Source organism: Rhododendron vialii, chromosome 1a, assembly GCF_030253575.1.
Source record: "Rhododendron vialii isolate Sample 1 chromosome 1a, ASM3025357v1".
NCBI classification, from domain to species: Eukaryota; Viridiplantae; Streptophyta; class Magnoliopsida; order Ericales; family Ericaceae; genus Rhododendron; species Rhododendron vialii.
In genome coordinates, this window is record NC_080557.1 from 9,477,754 (window position 1) to 9,496,879 (window position 19,126).

The window sequence follows — 19,126 nt, forward strand, 5'->3', positions numbered from 1 at the left end:
TTTGTTAATCGAAAGAAGAATCAAGGAAGATATTTTGCTTCTGTGTTGATGCTAGCGAGAAGAATCGAGGGAGATATGATACGGATTTGGTATAATTGTTTAACAGGTGACAAAGACTGGATTAATTTTGACAAATTCATCCTGGCTGGGGTCAGCACAGTTAGAAAGCTACTTAACAATAACAAACTAAAGTTTTATCGTCTTATGTCAGCCGCGAAAATAACAGCTAGGAGAGTGGGTTGCTCATGGTTTTGATCATGAACTACAAAATCGTGAACATCTTCGTCGCTCACATATATTAGACTATCGACATATGTCACCGCGGAAAAAACAACTGGAAAGAGTGGGTTGCTAACGGCTTTGATCATGAACTACATAATTGTAAACATCTTCGTCGCCCACATATATTAAACTACCGATTTATGTCACCGCGAAAATAACAATATTTAGGAGAATGGGTTGCTAACGGCTTTGATCATCATGAGCTACAAAATTGTGAACATCTTCGTCGCCTACATATATAAAACTAGGGTATTGTGCATACGCAGATATATACGCAAACAGAATAATAAATGACGCGAGAAGAATATATAAAAGCTAAATTAATTAATAAATTTTTGTTGCTGATGACATTATTTTTGTCTCGTTGGCGAAACTGCTTTTTGTTTTTAGTGTTACCACGGATCCTGGAGTCTGGTCTGAGGCATTAATGGAGTCTTCCTCAATAGCATCAACTAGGTTGAGAAGCGCCAACAGAAAATGATACTTCCACCGTCCCGATTTGTGTGTCTAATCTCGAGTTTCCAACTTATTAAGAGAACACCACCGATGGTGGTAGCCTGGATGGCAAAAGTCTCCTTCATTCCCAGACAAGACTCAGGTTCGAGTCTTGTCAATGGCAAGGGAATGGAAAATTTGTTCCCTTGTCATCATGTACCTAGGTAGTGCTTTAGTGACAGCCTGTCCTTACAGACAGTAAATATGATTCGAACCGAACATTCCACAGAGGGTAGGGAGCCCCTATAGTCATGCCCAATAAGGGTTGCAATGCTGGTCACCTCCTCCCACCCTTTTTGATTATCAAAAAAAAAAAAAAACTTATTAAGAGAACCAAATCTAATCCATTGATTTAAAAATTTACATAATCCGATCATTTTAAAATTAGACAGTCAATTTGGGACATGCATAAGTAAAAAAATAGACAAACAAATCAGAATGGATAGAGTAATTCATAAAGATCAAATCACGTTTATTTATTTTTCAATAACCAAAGTTTTCTATCAAGTCATTGTTTTGTTAATCAATCATAATTTTGTAGCCAAATAAAGGCTGCTACATCCAACAGACCCACATATTTCTAACAAACTCCGTTATATTTTACCGCCGTTGTTTTGGCCCGGGCTAATCAGAGTCCAGGTGGTGCACCGGTGATGATGGTGGCTGTTCGGCGGCAATCGTGATGGCGGTGGTCATTTTTCTTTCGGGTTTTTCTTAGGTTTTTCTTGTTTTTTGGGCTTGCCTCATCAAGTGGGCAGGTTCTTGCCATTTACGTGTGAGTTTTGTCCCAATGGGAGTCTTTGGTTGGCTTCTTGCCAATCAAGAGTGTTAGTCTCGAACTGGGCACAAGACTGTTATTAGCTTAGTTTAGGAATACGATGTCGTTCTCCTTGTTCCTATCAGTTTTTGTAACAATTTCAAAGATTAATGAAATTATTTTTGCCGTACAAAAAAAAAATTATTTGTAACTTTGGTGCATAACCTCTTCCCTACCAATTCAAACAATTAATATCAGATGTTGAGTGAATTTGACAGTACGAAGAAGCATCAGCGGATCGAAGAATTAAACTCTTTACAGCACATTCCAGCAAGTCATTGACCAAAAACATACCATGATTCAAGCTGCAAAATGAAAATAAACGCAAAATACATAAAATTGCCAATCTGAATAGGGAGAAAGGATATGTATGTAGGATAATAAGAACAAAGTTGTAAATTTGGGTGTTCACACTAGTGATTAACTTATACAGCATAATTTTTTAGTTTCGTCCTTATTCAATTTTTTTTTTTTTTTTTGCGTTTGTTAGTTTTACACTAAACTTTTATGTGATATAAGTTTGTCTCGATGAGAAGAATCAGTTTTTGGACTTTTTCTTGAATATTTTTCAAAATACTTATGTAAAAGTCATAATTTTTTTCTTTTTTTTTATTCCTCTTGTCGAGATAAATCCATATCACATAAAAGTTTGGCGTAAAACTAACAAACGTGAAAAAAATTTGAATAAGACAAAACCAAAAAGTTGTGGTGCACAAGTTAATCACTAACTAGCGTAAACGGGGTAAGTTTTGTTTCTCAAGCGCTATGCCTATGAATTTCAACTTCAAGCATTTAATGCCTTTTTTTTTCTTTCGCTAATGATAATAGAAAAGCATTTCATGCTCAGTTCGGTAAACTACGAAAGGTTTAGCACTAGGCAGTGTTCTAAAAGACGGCTTTGGCGGTGACCAAATGCTTAGATTTTAGGGTCTAGGCAGTGATTACGTGTTTAATTTATACATTAGTCGGGAGTTTATCAGCTAGGGGGTAATTGGCTAGGCAGGAAAAACTAATCAGGGGTTACATTTCATAATTTTGAAAAAACTTTGGGTGAGATGTGCAATATTATGAAGTACAAGGGGCTAAAGACGATTTTTACGAAAAATATTATAAAGTATATCATATCATATGCATGTTATATCAAGAATTCACTTATTCAAACCCTAAAAATACATATTTTAGTTCTTACTTTAGTCTTGATTTTTTTTTATTCTTAATCTTACGTCATTTCTTATTCTAAGTTTGAGAGATGTGGAGAGTTGTTATTTCTTTAAATGGAAAATACAACTAAATTTACGTCATTTCTTATTCTAAGTTTGAGAGACGTGAAGAGTTGTTATTTTTCAAAATGGAAAATATGACGAATCTTACATCATTTCTTATTCTAATGTAGTTGGTGTTCTCTAAAGTTTGAATATTGGGTATTCGCAGTGTAGCTGCATAAAGTTAATTTCTGTAAAAAAAAAATTAGTTTAAGGTCCACTATAGATATTTGGACCAAGGCTATCTATGTTGTTGGAAAGATACAGAGAACAGTTTTGGACGGATTTTCATAGATAACCAACCATGTATGTCTGTGTTGGCACCATTACTTTTTATTCAAAATCCAATTCTTAATCGGTCAGACATCTTCTTCCCCACCGTTCACCATCTCCGATCATCATCCCCGGTGCCGGTGATTTTTCTGGCCAACTTTTCATCGCCGGCCAACTTTCCGGCGAACTCCGACGCCAGTGACTTTCCCAACCAACTTTCCGGCGATGATGTGGTGGGAGGGAAATAATGTATATTTTAACGTAAATATATTTTTGTCAAAATGAACCTAGTTGGTTTCAAACTAGTTGGGTGAACCTAATGAGTTTCAAAATAGGAATAATGAAAGTGGGGAGTAAATCTATTTTAGTGTTTAACTCTCTCTATGTGTTTATCTCCAATTATTAACTATAATTCGAAGAACAAAAGCTATTATTATTGGCTCACAATGGTACAACACCTAAAAGGTCAATATTTCTCCACCAATGTCATTTTTAATTGAACAACCAATTATCTTCACTATTGGACTAAAAATTCTGTCACCGATTCAACAAATTTGTCAGCACCAAACTTTGTGCAAAATTTAGTGGGACGGCTTTACAAAATTTGACAAGATTTTTCAACCCACCAATGTAACATCTCCTTTCGCTTTTGGAAGGAGAATTTTCAGCGATGGCAACAGATCCGTCTTTCACGTATTTAGTATTCTAGAAATTGTTAGGCGCTGGTCGGACGGACGAGAAACACCAAACGTTTAGGCCAATTAGTTGGGGACCAAACAACACGTATAGATGGGTGGATTTGTTCTTTTTTTTACAAAAATATCTCCCCCGTATCTTGTAGGGTTTGAAACTTGCAAAACTAAGCGCAATGACTTTACAAAATCTGAGAAGATTTTTGACTCACCAATGAAGCATCTCTTTTGACTTTTGCAAGTCAATTTTTCTTTTGCAAAGGCAACGAATTTCTCTACGAGTATCTAATATTTTAAAAATCGTTTGACGCTACTTAGACGGAAGAGAACCACCTAGCACCTAGGCCAACAAGTCGAGGACTAATGGTGCCCGGAGATTAGTCGCATTTTGCAATGCTTTTTAGAAAAATATCTTCATCCCCCAAAGTTGAAGTAAGAAATGGCATAGGACTAGGGATAAAAAATCAAAACTAAAAATAACAACTAAAATTCAGTATATATTTAGGATTTGAATAATACTATGATATACAGTATATTTTGTTTTTTGTCAAAATACTATTTAACCACCTGTATATATGTCTTGACATGAGACAACACGAAAATGTTAGTATAAATTTCATCCCAATTTTTTTTTGAAATTACGAAAATATCCCTTGGATTGGTCGTTCCCTAGCTGACTAATTCCCGGCTAGCCAATTAATCAACAACTAATATCTTACTAATGTATAAAACACCTAATTAAGTCCTAGACCCTAAATCTAGGTGCTGGATAGAGACAAGTACGGCACGAGCATAACTCCACCAGTAATGCTACAACCACCGCATGGGATGCTGTGACCGTCCACCGCACACGCCTAGTGAGGACACTCCGGACCCCGCAAAAATATAGAAAAATATTCATAAATTTTTAAATGTAGGTATGGGCATGATAAATCACAAAGACACCACAACACAAGCAAGAGCACAAGTATACTATATTTAATTTGTACATAAACGAAATTAATCTTATTGAATTTAATTCTGTAAAAAATGCTTGCTCTTTATATAGCCAATTAAATAACTTGAATAATATTGAACTATTAATTCTTTTTCCCTTCTTTATCATCATACATATAAGATTCAAGATGTACATAAAGTGGGGAAGCAGACGTAAGAAATAGGAAACTTAAATATAGTTCTCAAATCTATTTTGTTATTGAAAACAAAGATTGTTAATTGTCCTTTATTTTAACTCCCAAAAAAATTTATCAATAATGTTTTTTCTAAGTTAATAAAGCCCAATTATGAACTAGCATGAGCACAAGCATTGGCACGGCACGAGACGAATTGTAACATGCCCATGAACAAGGCTTGACCGAGAGTATTGCAATATGTCTTGACATGAGACAGCACGATTAATAAAAAAAAGAAGCTAGACACGACACGACATTGAGCACGTTAAAGCACAAAAATAAATAGGTTGGACCAGCACAACATGTTTCACCTCTCTAGATTTGGCTCATCAGCAGCATTGTCGTAAGGGCTCACCAGAGGACTTGCCCGAAGAGACCCGAGGGATCCTACAGTGCAGCCCGCACTGCACTACTGGGCTGCAAACCGGCCGTCAATTTCGGCGATGAACGACTTGGATTTTAATTCGAACAATGGACAGCTCAAATCAATAGGAGCTGAGATTTAAATCCAAGCTGTCAGTGTCAAAATAGACGGCCAAATCGGCCGGCCTACAGCCCCAGCAGTGCGGGCTGCACTGTGCAATTGCTATTGCCAGTACGACAAACAGACAGTTTTTTTCCGATACACACAGAAAACTGAAGAGATAAACTGTCTGTAAACTAGATCCAAAAATAGCCCAATGGAAATATTGCAGCAACAGGAAATAATGGAAAAAAATTCATGACCAAGCCTCATCAAACCACCCGAGAGTGATTACCCGAATGACTCACTCACAATTCACGACGACAGGTAGCAGTTAAAAGGCAAGGAAAATGTGGTTCTTCGTATTTCACATTCAAAGCTCGGGCTTTCCGGTTTCACAAAAATGTTATTTTTCACCAAAATTATTGCTATGCTCGTTTAACTCTTGGTTTTCTTACTCAGTAAGTATATCTTCAAATCCATTTATTGCTAAAATTGCACTAACAGAGTAATAGAAACAGATTTCCTTGCGTCAATCAAAATTTGTAGACCATTTGCTCTGTGTATCCAAGTTCCTTGAGAATGCCGGAGACCTGCAACAGAGGGGAATAAAGCAGCAAATGCATTAGGGGAAGTGAAAATCTGGTAATCGTAAGGTGAAGAATCGATACATGAAGCGCTTAATGTCTTTTCTTACCTCGCCTTGTGAGTGGTCTTTTGCCTTGTCGCCGGATATATGATTCATCATTCCAGGGGGGCCACATACCTGAAGAAGAAAGTGACTTTAGTAATCAAATATATGAAAGGGAAATCAACCATTCTAAAGAATCCGACCACAATCTTATTCTATACTCGGGCTAGTGGAATGTACACTAAGTTGGTTTCCAAGACAATAATTTGTGTTTAGCAACGATGATGCTTTAAGTTAATCATTCATATTGGAGGACTTCTAAACAGAAACAATGACACGTTTTGAACAGCGTCATACACAACGATAATCATTCAGTAATTTCAGTTGGCACATTTTTCCTTTTCTCCACTTTATCCAATTTTTGTGCCTCAGATTACAGAAGCAGTTTCCTCCACAATGCACCTTTATAGCTAAATAAAAAGGGATTAGGGACAGCTTAGGACTACAAATTAAGTGCTCTAGCAGTGATTAACTAAAATCTTAGTAAGCTTGGCATTCACCGTATACAATTTTGATTTATTTTCCTTGAGAGCAAAACATCATTTAGTTTGAGAACCTTTTCAATATATATATATATTGGTAAATGTCAATTTTATTCACCAAAACACCATGTACAAAAAGGACTCAAGTCCTCACACAAAAGAGCAAAACAAAGCTCCTACAAGGAGCAACACAGAAACAAAGAGAAACATCAAAAAGCTAGCCCAACATCAGGAATCAAACATGATCACTTCCCAAAACTTTAAGGGAGAACCCCCATCTCAAACATATCTCCTTGTTGGCTGCAGTTCTGCAATGATCCTTCCACGAACACACCCTGGCCCTAGCACCCACTGTAATTGCCTCAATCAACATATTTACAGACTTCACACCCCTACCCAACTCCCTGGCATTCCTTTCCAACCATAGGTAATAAATTGCAGCCGAAAAAGAAGTTTAATTACCTTTTCAACTTTACGTTATTTTCTTACTATTTCCAACATTGAAGAACCTTAGGACAAAAGATTAGAAGATTCAGAACCAAAATTTAGTTAATGAATACAACTTTTCTACGTCAAGATTATGACTAGTAAATCTTAGAAAGGTTTCAGACACAAAATCTAAGAAGCACAGACACTTCTATGGAGGAAGCGAGCAGCCTCAGGGAGCTACTCATTGGAAACTCCTAAAAGTGTCCCTACACCCCTTCAATGCACCTTAGTTAGAAACTATTAAATACGTAGTACGGAACACTTAACCGACTGTACACTTCACTAAACCATCCAATGTGACAAATCTCTTCATGGTAACGATGTAAAATGCAAATTATTCACTCTCCATCTCTTTTGAATAACTTATGAGATGAATACGTCATGTGTTTCCCAATGTCATGCAGTTTGTGCATTCGCATGTCCATGTGTCCATGTCTGTGCTACTTAGCAAAACTGGATTAAATACTGAATAATACCAAAGGTTGTACATCTAGTACCAAAACTGGATTAAAAACTGAATGAGTTGGAAATTCACGTGAGAGAACAACTTACGAGTATAAGAGTATCATCACTAGGAGCAGGTAAGCCTTTCACAGCCATATCCTTCGTTATGTAACCTGAACCTCCTTTCCAATTCTTCGATGGATTATCGACCGTGTAGAATATCTGGAATTTTGCATCATGACAGAAATTTCCAAGTTTAGAAGAAAAGGCAAAATTTAGGACATACAACAGCAATTTAGTGCTGAAACAAATGGCACACCTTTAAGTTTGGGTAGCTTGCTGCAAGCACATCAAGCTTCTGTTTGAGCAGTATGTCGTCTGGGGAAATATTAGCATAAAGCAGAGAAACCTGAAATGATTTGAGTCCTATTAAGCCACAAAATAGTCCTGTAGAGAGATTTATTTAATTAATGATAAGTAGAGACTAGAGAGAGACTTGTCTACATATTTTCAATTTTAAACGGTCAAAATTGTATGTTCTGGTCATAACTACAGACAAATCAGGCCAAAACAATCTGAAGATGTAAGGGAAGATGTGGAATTAACTGAGAAATACAGAGCAGAAAATGAAGGGATAATAGGTTACCTGCGTGTTGTCATCAGGAGTTTTTAGTATAGCCTCAATTACTTGAAGCATTGGAGTAATGCCTGTGCCACCTGCAATCTGAACGAGAAGCATTTGTTTATAATTTTGCGACAAACGTGACCGTAGATACTTAAATTCAACAGTTACACTTTATAAAGTAACAACTCGACAATGGATGCATTGTCAACCTATATGTTGAAGTGACTACAGAAGGGACTATGAGAAAAGACATTGCATAGACATGCATTTAACCAAATCAGACTTAGGCTACCCTCGGAAAGCCAAATAATAGACATACCCACAAGTTTACTCTGCTTTTTCATTTTGGGAAAAATCAAGTACTAAAGCAAAACCTCAAGAGTTGTCAGTAATATAAGTTATCAACTTTGAGAATCAATGCTAAGAGTATGGGTAATGAGATTTTTGCTTGGAGTATGACTACCCTCTACAATGCAGCCAGCCATAAGCCCATAACCTCCTGAATCAAGAATATGAAATTTAAAAACGGACAAAACAATATCACCTAATAAAGTGTCAATATGAGACAAGGCATTTCAAATTGCGACCGCATGAAAACAAAAAAGATTAAAGATCTGATTCGATCATTCCAATAGGCCATCCTTTGTAGGCGTGAAGCCTACAAAGTAATGTCCTCCTATCCAAAGGAAAAAATGCCATAACAGAAAAACGCCATAAAACCAATGTCCTCTTCAAACTGTCTCACTATTAAACATTTTCTTGTGCATATCAGTAGTTAAAAGCTAATAACACAACCCTTACTTTATCTTATTTTTTGCACTCGTGTGTTTTTGGTATCGGGTTGTTTTGACCTCCTTGAATAGTAATGACCTAAAGTGGATGAATCCTTATGTGAAGGAAAAGTATCACTAAAGAAAAACACATCAAGAACAATGTGCCCTTCAGACCATCATATCTTGTCATTTTCTTTACCCCTCCAGTAGTTGAAATCTAATAACAGTACCCTTCATTTATTTTATATTTTTACCTCTATGTTTTCTCGGTATTGGGTTGTTTACACTTGAATGGTAATGACATAAAGAGGAACCACAGAGTTTTGTTGGTAATCAAAAAAAAAAAGTGGAACCACAGATGCCCTATCCTTACCATGCCAATGTGTTTCTTCATATTCGGAGTATATCTAAGCTTTTCAATGGGTCTGCAAGAAACAAAAGAGTTCAATGAAGCTAAACAAAAATTAGATGTCTACTAGTTGCTTGTGTGCAAGACTTACCCTTTCACTTCTACTACATCGCCCGGTTTTAAACTGGCAAAATGCTGACTCATTTTCCCTTCTGGATACACCTTCAATAATTTGCAAGGTCAAGGAGATGAAAATTAAAAAGAGCAGTATATCTATACAGCAAAGAGCAACTTTATACAAATTTCAGCTTAAGAAGAAATACAATCACAATAACAGAACCAAAAAATAAACATGTACCTTAATCAATAAGTCAAAGTATCCCCTAGAATCAGGATCTGATATAGGAGTATATCTGTAAACGAAAGACACTTCAGACAAACCGAGTAGTAGATTTAAGCCTAGATTTAAAGCTTAACAATGCAACACCAAATAACATATCCACAGTTTAGAGGAACTTGAACAGAAAATGTTGTGCTATAAAACCACCACTAGACGGTTATTTTAGTCTTGAAAATAAAACAATTGTTCAGTGGCATGGACTGCCAGTATTTGGCTTTTGAATCAGTGGAAGGCATAACCTAAAGTAAGTTGTACACATATACTTCATGTACATCGGAAACTCTCTAATGCTTTTTGTATTGGGAAGTTTCTATTTGCCATCTCTCTCTCTCTACGTCAAATTTTTGGTTTATTTTTTTGTTCAAAAGGTCAAAATACTTAAGCTGCAAGGATATGGCCAGTATGTGACTTTTCAATCAATGGAAGGCATTGCCCAAAGTAAGTAGTGAACTTCTACTTCATGTACACCAGCCACTCACTGATGCTCCCTCTCCCTCTTTCTGCATCTCTCCCTCTCTCCGGTTCAAGCGGATAGAATCTTTCAAAAGGCTTTCGTAAACATTAATACCCATAAATTGTGGGAAAACAATGTTTGCACAAACCGGTTGCGACGGTGGTCGTGACAATGAAAAACCATGCTCGCATGCAAGACATCACTGAAAAAATTGGAAGGGGAGGTGTTGTTGGGGTATCAAGGAACATGCCAACATCGAATCAGCCTACAACAAAGCTAGGTATGACAACTCTCAAGTACTAATCTAATCAAACGGGTGTTAACAAAAGGTAAGCAACATATCGGAACAAGCATGCTAGAATTTGGAAGAGGACTTACGGCCGTATGACATATTTTGTTTTCCCTTCAGCATCTTGTCCTAATGGAGCCCTATAGTTAGGGGGAAAAAAAATATAGTTATCAATACTACATTGAATCTTAGGGCAGGGAAAGTGTCATGAAGCCCCTCTTATTGAGCATACCCAAACATACCTTGTAATAAGGCATGATGCTACATCAAGACCCAACTTGACAGTGGGATCAAATGAAAACCTGTGATTGTGTAAGGAAACAAAACGGTTAGTCACATAGAGTGAACCGGCTTTTTTCCAAGATGCAATGAACCTTTGATATCATTCAAAAATGTTAGACATCATTGATTCATTCCGTCTTGATTCAAATAGAATAAAACCCATTGTCCTGTTACTAGCACATATACGTGATTTTTGTTGTTTAACTGAGCACATTTTCTGTAGTTTCAACAATTTCAACTTTCTGTTTGGACTTCAGGGTTTAATGTTGCCTTCACACCTTTACTTATAGAAGAAATTTAGAAAAGTATCTTTGTTAAAAAGGGGCAGGCAGAAGGCAACATGTGTTCACTAATAAATAAGTAACAGATGTCTATCCATATAGGGTTTAGAAAAGCCAGCCTCCTGTAAAGTAAACAACAAGAAGACAGGAGCTACACAAGTTTCCTTCTAGCTAAAAAATGAAACAACCCAAGAAAAAAAGATTTGAGCCAATGAGTTCCCAAATTTCCTCAACAACACAACTACTCTGCTCTATCTTTGCAGTAGGCACCACATCAAGCATATGGTGCAGCCCTCTGAGCCTTTATATCCTTATGAGTCATTATGAGTGGAGAAAACAAGTTTCCTTCTAACCAAAAAATGAAACAATGCAAGAAAAAAGATTTGAGTCAATAAGTTTCCAAATTTCTCAAGAATAAAACTACTCTGCTCTATCCTTGCACTACATGAAGCATAATGGTGCAAACCATCTAAGCTTTTTCTATCCTTGTGAACGAAAAAATATAACACTGCTAAATAAACAAAACAGGTTTTTAATGATGAAGATCAAAAAATGAAAGGACTACTCTGAATAAAATATGGCTAATAAGTAAACTCGTTTCAAGGAGGTCCAATATTGATATGTCAAAGAACAAAATTTGACAAGATTCTTTGGCCCCTCTTTTGAATTTGAGTAAATGATAAGTGCCAAAATATACATATTTTGGTCCTCCAATCTACATTTATTAGTCCTTTATTTTTGTTAACTGATTTTTATTATGTGTTTTTATGTTTATAGGTTGTTCGAGCTCGGTTTCCAATAATTTGAGGAAAAAGAAGAATTTAAAGAAGTTCTGGATCAAAATGCAAAGTCCTTCAAAGTTGAATGACTAATGTCTTATAATGTAAAGCTCAAGGGGCTTTTATGTTATTAGGGTTTAAAACCCTACTCCTCCAATATATAAAGTCAGCCTACTACCTTTAGAAGAGTCTTCGGCAGCTTTTGGAAAAAAAGTTACGGACAGAAGAATACAGGACCGAAGGCTGCTGTTGCCGAGATCAAGTGGAACGGGCGACGACAGTTTGTGGGAATAATTACTTTACAGTTTCAGATTAAGTTCGTTCATTCAGAGTATTTTCTCTTCTTTAAGTTATTTTATGTTTTGCTTAATTATTCGCACTTCGGTATTTCGTTTTAATTTATGTTTTTTATAAAAGTTGTTGTTTAACTTAAATCTTTTGTTTATTTTTTATCTCGCATAATAAAAGCATGTTTCGAACTAGGGTTTCTTTAATTTTATGTGCAATGATTAGTGAGTAGTCGTATAGGTAGGGTTGCGGGATGATTAGCACGCTGTGACCAGTTCGGGCACTGCTCCTATTTTCAAACAGTAAAGAAAAGGCAATTTTAGGTTAGTAAAGAACATTCGTTAGACGAACCCAGGCATTGTCGGAGCCCATGTGAACGGGAGAATGGGGGACCAAAACTTATTCTCCGCTGCGCATGGGTAAACGGCGACCATAAAGGTTCGCATCTCTCGGGGTATCTTTTTCTCTCTAAAATCAAACGTTTTTAAGGACACTGAATGAAGCAGGTTAATCCGGACTGGTTGCGAATGCTATGAACCCTACGACCGTACCTTGCTTTTTAATTATTTTAAAAAGAATAGTTATATCTTAGTTTTAGTTAATCTCAATCAAACGACAAGGGGTAGCTACCTAAGAGCCCATTTAAATTATAATAACCCGAATTTTTAGTCAGCACACATCACCATCTCTGTGGATTCGACTCCGGTCTTACCGGATATTGTGCTACGTCGGTCTCCGCCCTACGCTTGGGGCAACCCATTAATTTAGGACTCGGAATCGGTCAAGCAGTAAACAACTCAAGGAATCAAGTCAATCGCTGAAGGGCAGTTTAGGAAAGTTGAAGGCTTTGCTCGTCTAGTCTATCGACTATATTTTTCAGATTTTCTTTTCAAAAAGTATTTAAATTATTTTTTGAAGTATGCTCGTTTCAATTCTTGAATACTAATTTTTAAACTACTTTTGCACATTGCGTTTAGTTCTAATTTTTGGGTTTTAAACTACTTTTGCACATTGCGTTTAGTTCTAATTTTTGGGGAAAGAACCTTTATGCCTAAAAAAGTTTTCCCAACGTATAACTGTAGACCACCTGAACAAGCACTGATTTGCATTTTATTTATACAATTCAGGAGATGAATCGAGTGGAGCAGAAGTTTTTCAAGTGCAACAATTATGTTTCCTTGAAAAGTCGGATTTCACGAAAGTGGACCAACAAAAAAGGGATAAAGGGTATAGATCGAAAGTAGCATTAATAAGCAAGACAAGAAGATAACCTGAATAAGTGAGCATTGTGGCTGACCTTTGCTCTGTCTAGCAGCTTAAATTCAATCCACTTATCTGGATTGAGTGCTGAAAACACACAAAAAGAATCGCTTCAGCAAATAATGCATAGAAAACTTGAGTATTTAATCAGCTAGTTTCTATTTTTAGTCAAACTTCAACCACAACCTAGAGTACAATTTGTAGTATAATTTATGGCCTCTAGTTGCTGCGATAAAATGCTTGAAATTCTACGACGGTTGTTGGATTCAAACTGCATTATCCTCCTCCAAAAATAGACTACCTAGTAAATGATTTAGACCTAATTAAGAGTTCTACTCAATATGGAAATTGTAGTTGAGTAATCCAATATGGAAAATTCAAGTGGAAACAAAGTGCTTGCGACCATAATGTGTATTGCAATAGGAATACCCCAAGCGTAGGGCTAGGTCGGTTGAAAGCATAATAATACCCGGAAGTCCGGGGTCAAATCCACAGGGAGCGCATCCATATACTTGCTTCGGAGATTGGCTAACGTAGAGAATGTTTGGCGTTAGGACCGCCAACCAGAATTTGGCGTTGAGACGGCCAACTGATCGATTTAGAAGGTGGCTACTTAACCTAACTACGGCTTTTAACTGGAGATTAAACTAAAAGCTAAGTTTAGGGATAATCAACACCCGTAACGTAAGGATGAACTCGATTCTTCTCTTCTTAAAAACGGTGTTAAACATGACCCGGGCTCTTTTGATTCATTTTGACAAACACAAAGAGGGACATAGCTCTAGGTATCAAATGTGGCACGAGGATCAACCCTTGCCTACATTCGATCCAAGAGAGTAACACCTCGAAGTTTTGATTCGTAAAATAAGTCATGATCATGTTTAAGCTGGAAAACAAGAATTTTCAAGAAAAGAACGAGCTCACCTCTGGTTACGGGATGTTAATCATCCCATAACCCAGCCTTGCTACACTACTCACGCATGACGACAGGAGAAATGGTATGCATTAGGATTTGGATGAGAGAACTCGAAGTCATGCTGAAAACAGAAATAACGACTAAATTAATAAGGATCCCAATGGAACTTACAACATTAATGGAAGAAATCACCCTCCAAATCCCCAAATCAATGCTCCATTTATGAGGGAGAAAAGAGTTGGTGAGAAGAGGCGGTAGAGAGAGAAGGAGCTCAGTTCTCCTCTATAATAATTGACCTAAAAACGTGCAAAAGGGATATTTATAGCACCCCTTTAAAGTTACAAAAGAAAAAGAAAAAGAAAATAGAAAACTGCAAAATCTGGGGATCCCTACCGGTAGGCATTGATCTCCTACCGGTAGAACGGCTTCGAGCAAGAAGGGGCACACTGAATCAGACTGACTTCCTACCGGTAGGCATTGATCTCCTACCGGTAGAACTTGGGTGGTGCAATTTGTGACCTTTCTGATCAAGGTTTGTACCGGTAGGCTCGACCTCCCTACCGGTAGGAATGGCTTTTCTACGAAATTAGATCAGCTTCTTCAGGACTTCTCCAAACTTTCCGGGGCTTCGACAGAGCTCCATTGGACTCCGCTATCGCTCCGTTTATACCCCATGGGTCCCCGAAGACCGAGAGATCAGCTCATGGCGTAAAATCCGCCTTATAAAAGAAAAGAGCCTGCAAACACCATAAAAAGCAACCTTTGCGCAATATCAATCAAAAACATAGAGTTATGCGCGCGCGCGAATCAAAATGAGCGAGATAAGCCCAAATATAACCACAATTGTGGGCTTATCACAAAGTATGACCAAAAACTCGAGCTTAGTTTCTTGCCTACCAAATTAAGTGGACTCAATGTCCAGATATCCAGTATTCCAGTGTCATGTCATTATGCATATATATACGTAATATACATACATATTTATATACACACACAAATGTGTGTGTGAATATACATACATCTTTTATATATGTATAGAGAGAGAGAGAGAGAGAGAGAGAGAGAGAGAGAGAGAGAGAGAGAGACCACTATTTGCACCAGTTTCTTCACTGATTTCATCCAAATGGACCTGTAAATCAGAAAAGCAAATAAGCAGAAGTTCTCAGCTCCAAGTTGTGGTAAAATACCCTATTACAACAATTATATCCTTTGTACATACTTTGTTCAAGTGCTAAGACTCCCATGTTACTAAATTTCTCAAATTCATGTCTTGAAGAGGTACTGGAATTGAAGTAATTTGATAATAGATGAAGACTATGTTTCTGAAGTGTAGTGGGTCAAATGGCCGAGTACTTCATGGTCCAAGCCACATGCCCTTATAGGGCTCGACGAGATGCAGGACGCAGAAGTGCTCAGCACCTAAGACTGGCCGAGAGGATGATTATGTCCCATGTACGTCGCCCTGGCGGATAATTATTCATGTAAGAACAGAGATCCATGCCCAACCTGGGTCCAATAGTTATGACTTATGAGTCGCGAGATTTACGGAAAGATGGTTCATACACGTGGACGTAACCGCCAGGTCCATATGTGACACTCTAGAAATCTTCACGTTCTCCTCTCTCAATATGTCGATGTTTGGTCTCAGTGAGAGTATCTATTCGGTGGCTTATAGAGCACAGACATACATACACATCTACTTTTTTAGTTAATAAAAATTGATGAACTAAATAAAGGATGAGGGAACCATAGGAGAGCCGCCGACTCCAACACAAACACATAAGTATACATTTTTAGGTCTAGAGGAGCTTTTATATTTGTTATTAATCTTAATTCTTATCCTCTCTCTCTCTCTACATTACAATCTTTAGATCATCTAACGTACATACAAAACTTAAATTCTAAATGTTTGCACGCCCAACGCTCCAGACCTACCCCTCGTCTTATGGAAAAATGCCTCACCTAGCTCATTAGCCTTCAAAAATAGTGGATGATGTGATGGAACTACTGTTTCCGTTCCATAAATGAAGTAAACCAACTTTACAAGTCAAATCCCAGCTTCCCCCAATATAAACTGTACTTGATATCGGTGCAACCATCAGTTGTGGTCATTGGAGTTGAGCTACAGAACACTGCAATGTTAAGAAATTCAAACTAACCAGAGATTAGATCATCTAATGACTCACATGACCGTAACCTTTATGGAAAAAAGTTCACGATGCATCATACTGTATGAGTCATGGCACAACCATAGAAGGTTGGCAATACAGGTCAAAAGGGACCTTTTACATGATATCAACTTCAGGCCCTTGCAAGGAGTAGCAATACGTCGAAACTGTATGACTTTAGATCTCTTTTCTTTATAGTTTCTGCTTATGCTTTTTCTTATCTTGTGCACTTGCTGGTATGGAGACAAAGGTAGTGGAAGAATGGATAACTTTATTTATTTATTTTATTCACATAACATTATGCGCAAATATTCATTAAAATGTGTCCCCCAATGTATCGTGCCCTACCACTTTCTAATAATAAACCACGCATATTAGTGCGGTCAGGATTACTTATTATACGAGACTACAACTTCCCTCATAACTAGTCCAGCCAATAGAACTTAGTCTCTAAGTGATGATATATAGGTGCACACCCAAATGTGCCATCGCAAAGACATTCCAACCCACACCCTTCTTTTTTTTATATTACAAATGTCGGGGCCAGCTTGCGCACATCTCGACTAGTCCTAGGAGACTAATCCTACCGTCCACTAATACAATGTACAGAATCATTAATAATTTAATACTAATATCCAACCTACCAATTTTTATTGCAGCAATAGTGTACATTATTAACTATACGCAACAAGTGCCCAATCATTCCAACAATTGAAAACCCTCATTACAAAACACTTAATAGCCAAGAATTCAACATCACAATCTTACATTACATTTCAAATAAGTTAAATGGAACCCAAATGAGACTAGATGAAACCCAAATGAGATTAATATCAGAAATTACCAAATTCGGTGAGGAGAAATGGTAGTAGTACGAGATTCCACCAGAAAACGCAGCAATTGCTCCAAAGGGGATTCTGAAACTGGTGAAACTCGATTTGGGTTGGCTTGTAAAACCGCGATTGAATGCGATCGGGGCAGGTTTGGCTAGTCTCTTGAAGAAATGTGCCATTTTCCAGTGGGGAGAGAGAGAGAGAGAGAGAGAGAGAGCAGTGAAATGAACGGTTTAGGGTATAAAGAACTCGTCCAGAATGCTGCCCAGGTTTTACGGAGTTGGGGGAGCTGCTGTACCTTTAAGGGGGACAGCAGCCTGCTTTCTGGGTCAAGGGGGCCGTGCTCCGATCTCGTTTCAATGATCAGAAATGTTCATTTCGTAAAGTTCGTCAAGTTGAACTACAGCGTAAAAAATCAATTCGATCGGATATCATTAAATGCCTAATCGAAACCTTTTTGTCTTGAAAAGAATGGATCTGAAACAGTAGAATCTACTAGAACCCATTATTGACAAGTTATATGTATTTAGATTAGACATTTAATGATATCCGATCAAATTGATTTTTTGTATATTTGTTCAACTTGACGAGCTCTACTAAGTAAACATTTTCGATCATCAGAGCAAGATCGGAACACGCCAGCTCGGTCGGGACAGCACGTAAAGGGACAGCAGCTCCCCCAATCCAGATTTTACTTGGGGGTATATTTGGAAAGAAAATGAATCCTCTCCTGTCCAAGTGGTTCTGTCCAAGCTTATTTTCGGGGTCACTCAAATAATTAATTAGAAGATTTTTAGTTCGAAGTGAGTACCACGTGGTGTTCGCTCGGCAAATTCTGGCCGTCTATTTTGGTCTCAGACGACTCAGATTTAGAAAGAGAAAGAGAAGAGATAGTGTTGAGGTGAGAGGAGAGGAGAGAGAGTGGTTTAATTCAAGTCATCCAATACGCTATTAGACGGCTCAGATGTGTTGCTCGGGCACCACGTCAACCGAGTGACATAGTACACGCAGGCACCGAAAATTTTATCATTAAGAAGAATTTCAGGCATGCAACGAATCATATTTATCGGATCTCATTTGATATGTTTATTCATTAAAAAAAAATATGAGTCACGCCCGTATCCCTTGCTAATTTTCGGGGTCACTTTATAAAGTAATAACAAGAATTTCATGTCGCGAATCAATGAATCATGTTTTACTTGGGAGTATAGTTGGAAGGAAAGAATCCTCTCGCTCCAAGTGGTTATTTTTGGGATCAATTTAATAATCAACAAGAATTTCAGCCATATATTTCACGATTCAGATTTATCGGATATTATTTGATATATTTATTAATTTTAAAGAAAAAAAATGAGTTTTAATATTTGTGCTGCAATGTTATTTGTTTTCAAAAGAAAAGTATCCCGAAAACACATTAAATTAACTATAAGCGATCCTAATTATCAAGTTAACAGAGAAAGGGTCTGAAAATGGATCAAACGGACTGTTAAAAGAAACGGAGAGGATCCAATTCCATTTGCTAAAGAAATTGAAACGGAAAGAAAATGTATCTTCTTTTACTTTTCTACTTTTTTTAGGAGTATTCGTTTCGAATGAAAAGCTTTACTCTGAAGTAACGAATCCTAGACATTGCTGCCTTCTCCTTGCTCCTATTAATCTTATAACAATTTCAAAATTAATGGAACTTTTTTGTTGTTAAAAAAAAAATAAGATCGTAGAGAGGTATGAGCTAGCTAGCCTAGCTTCATTTACACAACTAACTTTAGCGGGGGGGTGGGGGGGAAGGAAATGAAACTGGACCTAACACATGAAGTTTGGATAAAAATGTCTCGTTTTGCAACTCTTTTGTGAAAGGTGTTAGCATGGT

The 19,126-nt window shown here is 37.3% G+C and overlaps 1 protein-coding gene across 1 annotated transcript; it reads right to left on the minus strand.

The window, feature by feature from the left end:
• Nucleotides 1-5,790: 5,790 nt before the first annotated feature.
• LOC131300588 (NADH-cytochrome b5 reductase-like protein) lies at nt 5,791-17,521 on the minus strand. Its single transcript, XM_058326506.1, has 13 exons — nt 17,271-17,521; nt 15,345-15,387; nt 13,354-13,429; nt 10,695-10,754; nt 10,542-10,592; nt 9,668-9,722; nt 9,461-9,531; nt 9,334-9,385; nt 8,209-8,286; nt 7,882-7,971; nt 7,671-7,784; nt 6,154-6,222; nt 5,791-6,049 (listed from the first exon to the last, which is right to left on the minus strand). The coding sequence occupies exons 1-13, from the start codon at nt 17,436-17,438 to the stop codon at nt 5,993-5,995; spliced, it is 984 nt and encodes a 327-aa protein (XP_058182489.1). The 5' UTR covers nt 17,439-17,521; the 3' UTR covers nt 5,791-5,992.
• Nucleotides 17,522-19,126: the final 1,605 nt, after the last annotated feature.

What these genes read in the sequence shown, in the direction of transcription:
- LOC131300588 (XM_058326506.1), bottom strand. Translation starts at nt 17,438, where the DNA reads ATGGCACATTTCTTCAAGAGACTAGCCAAACCTGCCCCGATCGCATTC. An exon ending in CAAGCTACCCAAACTTAAAG is followed by an intron (nt 7,785 to 7,881) that starts GTGTGCCATTTG and finishes GCAAAATTCCAG; the next exon opens with ATATTCTACACGGTCGATAA. An exon ending in GTGATGATACTCTTATACTC is followed by an intron (nt 6,223 to 7,670) that starts GTAAGTTGTTCT and finishes TTTCTTCTTCAG; the next exon opens with GTATGTGGCCCCCCTGGAAT.